General features: G+C 41.1%; 1 protein-coding gene across 1 annotated transcript; it reads right to left on the reverse strand.

Moving 5' to 3' along the window:
* Nucleotides 1-280: 280 nt before the first annotated feature.
* LOC149173722 (uncharacterized) lies at nt 281-6507 on the reverse strand. The gene is made up of 4 exons (XM_089426806.1): nt 4493-6507; nt 689-4388; nt 505-563; nt 281-404 (listed from the first exon to the last, which is right to left on the reverse strand). The coding sequence occupies exons 1-4, from the start codon at nt 6505-6507 to the stop codon at nt 281-283; spliced, it is 5898 nt and encodes a 1965-aa protein (XP_089282932.1).
* Nucleotides 6508-10645: the final 4138 nt, after the last annotated feature.

A 10645-nucleotide genomic window follows, 5' to 3' on the forward strand; every position in this document is an offset into this window, starting at 1 on the left:
GTCCGAACAGTTCATTCACCATTCCGGCAGATCACAAAACACAGTCCTTTTTTCAAAAAGACCAGCAGAGACGCGCTTTCACAGGTCAAGTTTCCATTCGTGGGTCTCCTCATAGAGGAAAACAACCCACAAAAAGGAAAACAAGATATCCTGTATAAACGCATAGGCAAACAAAAATTAAACTGTCCCGTAACAAAGTCTGTATCAAACGTTTTCCACAACAGCTATATACAATATTGAAAGTACCAAAAATAACTCTAAACAGCAGGAAATTTGGGATTTAAGCATAAGGAGGATGATCCGACACCCGGATCTGTTCATGAACTTGCTCAGTTAATTTCCAAACGCCCATAGCTTGCTGTAGACCATCTTTAGAAAGCCTGTCCGCTTCTTCATTTCGGTCCCTGTAGATATGTTCAATTGAAAACACATTAAAAGAGAGTTTTAAATTGAGGATCTCTTCTAATATCGGTCTCAACAAGTAATTATGACATCTACTTTTACCATTTACCCATTTCACAACATTCAAAGAGTCCCCAAATATCTGAACAGTGAAGATATTTCTGTGGATAAGCCAACATAAAAGAAATTTTAATGCAGAAAGTTCAGCGAAATTGTTTGATCCAGTTCCAAGGCCCACGGAGGCTTTTAAAGAGTGTGAATTATTTAAGTGGATGATTATCCCTACCCCAGCTGCGTTATTCTGAGAAGCCCCATCAAAGTAGGCCCAAGGGATCCCAGCTCTGATTTGTTCTTCCCTGCTCTGAGTCGATTTTCTTGACTCCTCTGGTTCAGGGATGCTGGACAGTATGGCTGTACTCTGGATAGCAATAGATTCAGCTGAGGGAGATCTGTCAGTAAAAATGCTTCTGTTTCTTGCTATCCAAACCCCCCAGCAGATGATGGGCGGAAGGTTTCTCATATTCCCTTCTGAGCTAAGTCTCCACCAATTTTCCCATGCCACAGATAAGTTTTCCCCTTCCCAGCTTAATTGTTTCTTTAATAACTTTTGCACCTCTTCCCAAACCTTTTTTACAAATGGACAAACTAGAAATAGATGAGTGATAGTCTCCGAGTCAGCTATACATAAGGGACATCTTCCAGGTCCTTGTTTATATCTAGATTGGAGGATATCCCATGTTGGAATTCTCTTTTTTAACACACACCAAAAGAATAATCTAGCTTTTTTTGGACATTTTAATTTCAGCAGAGATTTTGACCACCATTCTGGTTCTTCCCATCCTTTTTTCGACATTAAGAACTTATAACCGGCCTTTGGGGAGTAGGCTCCTGAGTCTGCATGGGCCCATACCAAAATTTCTGGTCTATCCTTTAATCTTACATTGGATCTGGTAAGTTCCTGGATGAAAACCTGCCACTCATTCCACCAAAGGGGTCTAAGCTCTAATTCTTCTCCAGATTTCCATGCTTGCCCCCATATAGTGGACTGACCTATTTTCTCTATTTGATTTAAAAATATGATGCCCTTTGATTCCAAGTGTCTGATCAGTCCTGGGGACAAAGCAAACATTTCATTGCAACCCACCCAAGGATCCCTGCCTATCCTCAAATTTTCTCCGTTTCCTACCTGCCATGCCAATCCTTGTTCTATGATTTTAAATGCCTCAGTAGTGGCTTTCCAAACCACTGAAACATTCCTTCCTTTCTTATTTGGGTTACGGATCCATTCTTCCAGAGGAACAGGATCTATGTACTTTCTCTTCACCACTCTTGTCCACAAATTCTCAGAACTGATGATCCTCCATCCGGATTTGGCTGCCAGGGAGACACTGAAATCATAAAGATTTTTTATTCCCCATCCTCCCCAATCTTTTGGCTTTGCAATTTTCTCCCAAGCAACCCAGGGAAGAACAGAGTCCTCCTTTGACCCTGACCATAAGAATCTACTGCAGATCTTTTTTATCTTGTGAAGAATCCCTTTTGGAATCCAAGTCAAGGCTGCCCAGAACACTGGCATGGCTTGCAGTACTGAGTTCACTAGGGTCAGCCTGCCAGCCCTAGATAGCCACTTGTAACTCCAATGAGTGATTTTTGCTTCTATTTTGGCCACCAGCCAGTTCCAGTCCTGCTTATTGTATGCATTTGGCTTCAGCCAGAAACCCAAGTACTTAAAAGGACTCTCCATATTATAGACCTCAAAGGGCAGAATAGATGAGATCTGGATCTTTTCATGTCTATTGAAACCTTCCATTATTAACTGAGACTTCCTGAGGTTTATTTGCATCCCTGTGGCTTTCATGAACAGATCAAGAATGCTTTTTAGTTCTTTAATTTCATTCAAGCTCCCATTTGTAAATAATAAAATATCATCTACAAAAAGGAGGTGAGTAATGAACATATTTACAGCAACTTCCAAACCTCTAACCAAACCTGTTCTTCTGGCTTCCAAGATCAGTCTACTTAGACCCTCTGCCACTAGGAGAAAAAGCAATGGCGATAGAGGGCATCCCTGTCTCAGTCCCCTTTGTCCTTTGAAAAATTGTGAAGAAGCCCCATTAATTAGGACTGCAAAACTTACACTGGTTACACATCCCATAATCCAATTTATAAACTCCAGATTGAACCCCAGATGGGTCAACAACATCCTGAGATATGTCCAGCTGATCCTGTCATATGCTTTGGATAAATCAATTTTAATCACAGCCCCTTTCTTATTTGATTGTCTCAAGTTGTGAATTGTCTCCTGAGCCACCCCTATGGCTTCATGGATTTGTCGACCGTCTAAGAATCCAAACTGTTCACTTGATATGCATTTTGACAGGATCGGTTTTAGGCGGACAGCTATAATTTTTGCAATGATCTTATAAACACAGTTGCACAGCGAAATAGGCCTGAAATCTTCAAAAGAGTCCGGGTCCTCCTTTTTTGGAATAAGAGCTATAAAAGTTGCATTAAAAGGAGAATATATCTCGCCTTTCCTCCTCGATTCTTCCACCACCTCTGTTAGTTCTGCTCCAATCGATTCAAAAAAATGGTGGAAAAGCTCAATAGTCCACCCGTCCGGACCCGGGCTTTTATCTTTTGCCATTGATTTTACAATGCTTTCCACTTCCTCCTTAGACACTTCTCTGATTAAGTCTTCTGCTTCCTCCTCCTCCACAAAACGGGGAAAACATTGAGCTGTTCTGATTACTTCTGCTAATGTTATCCCTCCTTGTTCAGTAAACAGATTCTGAAAGTGAGTCTTTCCCATATTTGATAGAGCCTCAAAAGAGGTAGCTTCTCTGCCCTCTAGATCCTTTAGCTTCCATATTGTGTTTGCATTTTTCCGTCCTTTTGCATAATTATGGAAAAATTTTGTATTTTCGTCCCCAGCTCTTAACCAGATCGCCCTGCTTTTTAGCCTCCATTCCTCTTCTCTGTCTAATAGGAGCTTTCCTCTGCGTTTCTCAAGCATCAGAATTTTTTCTTTTGACTCCTGAGTAGCATACCCATCTGCCTCAGGTTCCTCCAAAGCCCGCAGTTCAACATCAATTTTGGAGAGTTCCTCATTCTGCTTTTGCTTTCTATCTTTTGCCCATTCCATGGTAGCTTTTTTGAGTCTTTTTAAGTTTTCCATAAAAAGGGCTCCTTTGTTCTCCAAGGAAGTTCTGCCCGGATGTCTCCAAGTGTCCCTGAAAAGCTTATTGAAGGATTCCTCTTGCAACCAGGAAGCATTGAATTTGAAAGGGGCCGCTGGCTTTTTGGGGGGTTTTGATAATTCCATTAGGATGGGGAAATGATCTGAATTCCCCCCTTCGCCCACCCATTGCCTGAACATTGGAATTCTGGATGCCAGATCTTCACAAATGAGGAAACGGTCCAATCTCTTTGCCACTCTCTCCACCCCTGCTCTTCTATTCCTCCAGGTAGGTTTTGCTTTGATTAGATTTACATCTATCAGGTTGTGAGAGAGGAGGGCATTTGAAAAGAAATCCGAAAGTGGATCTTCCCTGGCTGAGGGACCCCAAGCTTCCGCATTCCCCAGTGAAAAGTTAAGATCTCCTCCTATAATCAAATTCCTGTCTTTCAGAAGAGATTTGGACAAAAGGTCATTCCAAAAGGATTCCCTTCCCTGGCATGGCCCATAGATATTTATGATCAGAAGGGGAAAACCAAACTCAGGAGAATGGATCTCTATACCGAGCACATGAGCCATTCCCCAATGATTGTTAATCTGCATCCTTCCTTCCCTAACTCCAATAGCCAAACCGCCCGAATGTCCCACAGCATCTATAGCAAAGAAAACCCATCCAGGGAGAGAGGTCCTAAGAGAAAATTCCACCTCAGAACTTCTGCCAAGGGTCTCTTGGAGAAAGATGATATCCGGATTGTAACGCGAAATTAACTCCTTCAGGGCCAGTTTTTTGGGTTTACTGGCTAAACCCCTGCAATTCCAAGATAGAAAGATCATTTTAAAACATTTTCAAGGGGATTTGCTGCTCTAAGCGCCCCAGGGATAGACATTTGTTTTCCGTCAGCCACATCAAACTTCGCTTTAACCTGAGCTTTTGACAAGTTTGATTTTCTGCCTCTGGCCTTCCTTTTGAAGACCTGAGACGATGTTGGGCCTAACCCACCAACCGGATCAGGGATTTCGAGCTTTCTGCCATGTTTTTTGTCGAGAGATCTTAGGTTATAATGGCACACCGGAGAAGAAAAAACAGGACTCAATCTATTATGGGAATCATCTTCACGGTTCAGGTCAATGGAAGGGATAGCAGCAGTAAGGTTTTCAATATTTAAAGGATCATCAATGCAACAATTTTTTAGAGGGGATCCAGCTTTCAAGCAATCATCTTTAGGATCTGAAAGTAAAGATGTATTACTTGAGTCTAGATGCATACCGTTTGGGTCTTCAACAGAGATGTCTGCAGCTTCATTTGTAGTCTCGATGATTATTTTCTCCGGGCTGCGCTGGATCACATTTTCTTCTGGCGGTTCCTCTCCGACCTGGCTATCAAGGGTTTCCTTCTGGGGTTGGGTCTCTTCCATAATGTTCTCCTCTGGATGATCCTCAGCTGAAATATCCTTGACTTTCCTCGCTTCCTTCTCCCGCGGCTCACCTTTTTTCTGAGTCCTCCTTCTGCGGTTACCCAGCGGACAGTCCCTTGCCAGATGCCCATATTCATGGCACCTGTGACATCTAAAAGGAAGATGTTCATAATCCAATGGTTGCTCGAAAACATATTCTTTATACTGCAGATTTATGGATTCCGCCAGCCCTTCTTTTGGATTTAAACGGACTAATATTCTGGCCATGGCTCTTTCGTGGGTGTGAAGGAAAGACATGTCTGCTTCCAGGAAGGTGCCCAGTAGGTTCCCAATGGATCTAAAGACAGATTCTACCCACAGGAAAGGAGGCAGGCCGGGTGCCCTGACCCAAACCGGAAACTCATCTACCTTCTCCCTGTTTGCATCAAATAGGGGCGACCACCTTTTGAACATGACTGGACGATTCCCGAAGGCCCAATTTCTCCCTGCAACCCAATCCGCCGCTTCCTTGTTTTCAAATCTGACCATGAACCAACCCTTCACAAGCGCTGCAATTCTAAAGGATTTTACCGGGGTCTCCTTCCACTGTTGCTCCGCCCACTGGTTCAAGAATTTGCCAGAGGAAACCCTTCCTCTAGCTCTACCCACTAGCGTACATTCCGCCACTTCCAACGCATCCTCGACCTGAACGTCCATGCCTAGGACCAGATTTCCTTCGATCTTTTTCTTCTTAAGTGGTTTCTCCTTTTTCCGTTTTCCCCCAGCCCTCTCTTGCCCGGATTCTTCCTCCCTGGCTAGAGATTTTGGGACCGCCTCGTCCAAAACCACCTGAGGATCAGTCTCACTATCTGCTAGGGTTTTTCCGTCCTTATCAGAGATATTTTCCTGGAGGCCGCCGTCGTAAACTTCCTTTCTGCCTGTGCCAAAACCTAAAAACCCTTCCTCCCAGCCAATAACTAGATTTTGTCCTTCCTTCCCAGCCTTCGAAAACTCGCCGGAAACCGTGTTACTCCCTCCTGCTCCCAAGCTGGGCTTGGGTTTTCCTTTTGATATAAGATGCCTGGTAACCGCCTGCTGACCGCTCCCTTCCGTCACTATACTTCCGGGCTTTATACCTCCACCCACAGACCTCCAGACTCCCTGGTTTGCTTTGAAGTTTATGATATCCTCAAGCCCTCCAGATAGACAGAACGCATTTGAGGGAATTTTGTTCTTACTTACATGAGTGCCGAAGGGTTTCTCCTTCAGCTGGTAGTCCTTCTCCAGAAAGCCTGAATCTGTGGAGTCCCTTCCTCCTTTGTTGTGCAAACCAGCCAGCTCCAAGCTTTCCTCCAACAGACCTTTTGAAGCTTTGTTACTCCACGAACCTTCCACAGTGAAATCAGCAGGTGCATGACTGCCAACTGGCCCGAAAAACTTGACAATATTCTGGGCATTAACCTCCTTTCCCCAAACCGACAGGATGTCTTCCGGTGCAGGGTCTAGGTCAACTGCCTCTCTAGGTTTCACCATGGTTATAAACTGCAATAAAAAACGAGTAATACTGACACCGCTAGCGGCCCGTTACCTGCTGCTCTTTCCTGAAACCGCCTGGGAACGTCAACCGCTAGCTCTCCAAAATGGATATACCAACAAAGACAAACCCTGTTTGAGATAGAGCGAAACCGTTCCGAGAAAAAACTACTGTATGAAAGCCCAGCTGTCCCTTCCTAAACCGGCTTAAGCGTCCTCTGCCTCGGTGGATCAGCCAGCTGCCCCACCCCGTACTATCAAGTCCTTGTCATCCTACTGCTTTCCGGTCTGCAGCATCCTAGGCCATCGGCCTAGTTTGCCCTGGATCGAACCCTACGGCCTCCGACGGTCTCATTCTTCTCTTCTTCCGCTAATCGGCCACGGTTCTATATATATATATATATAATTTAAAAAATGTGATATTATGGTATAACATTGCCCCTCATGCACTGTTTTCTATCATATGCTTTGTGTTTTATTTTTTTCCTTTTAATTATATATATACACACGTTTTTTAATTATTTATGTTTGTTTTTAATACATCAGTTGAATTTTTTATTTTTATTAGTTAAATATATTTTTATTTTTTCCAATTTTGTTATACATACATATATATATATATATATATATATATATATATATATATATATATATATATATATTCAAATTAAAAGAAAATAGAAAGTGATTATACATGCGCGCGCGCATGTCTAAATAACTTTAAAAAATCTTCTTCTTTTTTTTTGTTTATGTGCATATTTTTTCAAAAGGTACTTTTCATGATTTTTGCACCAATAGGCTCTCTCTAGGCTACTCTGGAAGAGATTTAATGTAGACCCAAACATTTTGACTCCGTCAAATAAAATAAAATAAAATTAATAATTTACCATTGGCAGTTTTTGGGCTCCAAATATTGACAACCTATGATTTTGCTTATGATATTTTTAATGATGAAGCCTATTTAAAGGCTTAAGGAAATTCATTATTGGAACGAATGGGTACTAGCTTAGATCCATCTTAACTTTGAACTTGATCCCTCTCAGAACTTTGTAAATCTATATTTAAGATGGATCTACGCTAGTGTGCACAATAATGATGATTTTATAAACCATAGTTAAAAGTTATTGCAATTTTAGTGTCCCCTTGAAAGTATCAAGTTGTCTTAGGCTAAGATCTGAAATGAGCTAAACTTTTATCCTTTAAAAAAAATTCTCTCAGTATAATTACTCTTTGATCTAGGTGTTATAGGGATTATTGCACGGGTGGTTGTGGTTGGAATACCCTCAAGGATCTTCTTGGCATCCTAGGCAAACCATTTCAGATTAACTGCAGCCATCACAAAGAAGCATATACATATCTATATCAATGTATGATTAACAAAGAGGAAGAGGAGAGATTAGCTCAGTCCTTGGTGAGTGTTGCCGGAGAACCCAATGTAGCAAAGCGGAAGACCCCTCTGCTAGCTCCTAGATCAGTACCTACACATAGACAAGACGAAGAGTAATCCTACAATATATAAACTTTCATAATTAAAACATTAATACATAAAGATATGAAACAATCATGCATATAAGCTACTTATAAGTTATAGTATTGAATCAGCATGTAAATAAACATGACATCAACACCATCAAGTAGACAACACAACAAAAAAACTATATTATGGGACTGAAGAAGAATGATTACAACCATTATGGTTTGATCAAGCTTCCTCTAGTCCTCAAGCTCCTCTCTCTCTCTCTCTCTCTCTCTCTCTCTCTCTTGGTAGCAAATAACTATATCTCATACAGAGTTTCGACAATCATTTGACAATCATTCAACCTCCTTCATAATGCCTAAGCCTCTAATATATAGATGATGAGAGGCTTATCCTTGCTAATTCTCTTATGAGTTCCATTGAGGCAAAAGCTAGGATGTTTCCTCACTTTATTGCTCTTTCCCTTTCCATGAAAGTTCGTTAGGAATGGAAATATCCTTAGTTAGGTCGGAGGTACATGTCTCTTTCTTTTCAGGCTGAAATTTGAGTGAAAAGCGGAGTGTCAGTCAGTCAACCTGCTCTTTGGCCTCCAGAATATCACAAATATTGGGTAATGCTACCCTTTAGGCAAAACAACGAGCTAACCTAGGGACTAACGCCCTTGGCTAGTACATACAGAGAATTATAACTCTTCTTTCTTGTTTCTAGGGTGCATTACCTTGGCAAATAGGCCTGTGAATTACGTAATGTCTTTAACCAGACTGTCTTTCTCCTTTGAGTTGATGAGGAGGTCATTTTCCTGTATAACAGATGCACCCTAAAGTGTGATTTCAGAGGCGTAGCCAATGGCCGAAATACTTTATAAATTTTGTTTGGAAAAAGAGAGAGAGGATCAGAGCTTTAGGACTGTGGGAAACCTAAAACAAACCACACGTCCTGAGTCGGGCATTGCTCAGTAGCTATGTCAAAGTGATTTCTCAAAAGAGGTATGACGATCATGTCCATTGATAAGCACAATGTGGAACTATGTCATACTATGATCATCCTGATGAGTTGTCTCTAAAAACAATATCCGCAGCTTGGGAGAGGAAACAAGGATGAGTGATGCAGGCCTCTACCCAAGGTCTTGGTTGCCACTTTATTTGAACAACATATTTCTGCACATGTGAATAAAGGATTTGATGTCGAACATGTGAGAAATCTTCTGATTACCAGTCAATAATGAAAACTGTTAACAAATGCGAGGATGGCCAATGATGAAAACCCCCAATCAAACACAAGGTAACTTTCCACTAATGTTTACAAGTCCCAGGGTACTGATATGTTTCTGGATTTGCTTCCTAGATAGACTGTTGAATTTGATAGGAAGATCCTTGTTGAAATGTAGGCAATAAGGTGTCCTACATCATTCGACACGAAACAGGACAAGAATGATTTGTTTTGGAGATAAATTTTGAGCAATGGGTCAAATAGACGGAGGGCATGATGGAAGTATATGATCGATGGTTGATACATGAAGCAGAGGATAGGTGGATCCCTTGAACAATAGAAGGCATGACACAAAGGTTTACCAGGAAGCATAGACTCATGAACACCAAAGAGTGTTAGGATACAGGGATGCAGGAACATTAGAGTATAAAGGCTAAACTCATAGGATGGTAAGGTTCATTTGAGAGGCTGACAAAAGAGGTTTGTTGAGGGAGTGCCATGTTCAAGGGAACAACTGCTACCAAAAAATCCTTCTGAATACAGATATTGAGTCACTGTGTTGTCCAATTTTTCCCCATCTAATTAAGTTTAACAAGTCCAGACGGGTAAACTCGGTGGTCTTTTCATATTTAGAGAGTTTGAAAAGATCTTAAAGAGCAACTCCAAGGGGGGTCCCTTTGTCATGGTTGATAACCGGGTGCGACAAAGGTTTAATAATAGACCCAACACAATTCCTTTTCCATAAGTTATTCTATTGAGTTCGGATAAAGTGATAAACCTATGCTCAATAGAGGTTTTCCTCGTTTTTTTACAAGTACAAGGGGACAGAGTAAAATCGATATTCTTCGTGAAATTTTAATGATTCACACAAATAAAAAATCAATAGATCTTCTTAAAAATTTGACAAGTCAGATGAAGAAAACTTGATATTCATTTTTCAGTTTAAAGAGCGAGGAAAAAGAGATAAAATAGTTGCTCATGTCTTTTTCGTAAAAAATTTACGAGTTCGAAAAAGATAACTCAGGGATTTTTTTTAGTTCAAGAGTGAGAAAAGGTCCCAAAAAGAAAGTGCTTATATCATCTTCGTAGGAGTTTTACGAGCTCGAACACAATACCTGGGGATTTTTCAGTTCAAGAGCGAGAAAAAGTCCCAAAAAAGAACATGCTCATATCTTCTTTGTAGTAGTTTAACGAGCCCAAATAAGTAGACTTGACGTTTTTCGGTTAGGAGAATGAAAAATAGCATAAAAAGAATGCTCGTAACTTCTTGATCTCATGCTCATCAATAGAAGGATCTATGTCGATCATTTCCTCATAAGACCAAGGGAAAACATCACATACATCCTTAATAGGGAAGGTAAAGCTCGCAAGTTCCTCAGGATTGCAGTTAGCTTCAATCTGAATGTTTTCCAAGATCCTTGTTTTGACTGAGATATCGATGAGCATAGTCTT

This window comes from Pinus tabuliformis, chromosome 4_2 (genome assembly GCF_031772625.1).
Source record: "Pinus tabuliformis cultivar Carrire ecotype Pingquan chromosome 4_2, CPIR1, whole genome shotgun sequence".
NCBI lineage: Eukaryota > Viridiplantae > Streptophyta > Pinopsida > Pinales > Pinaceae > Pinus > Pinus tabuliformis.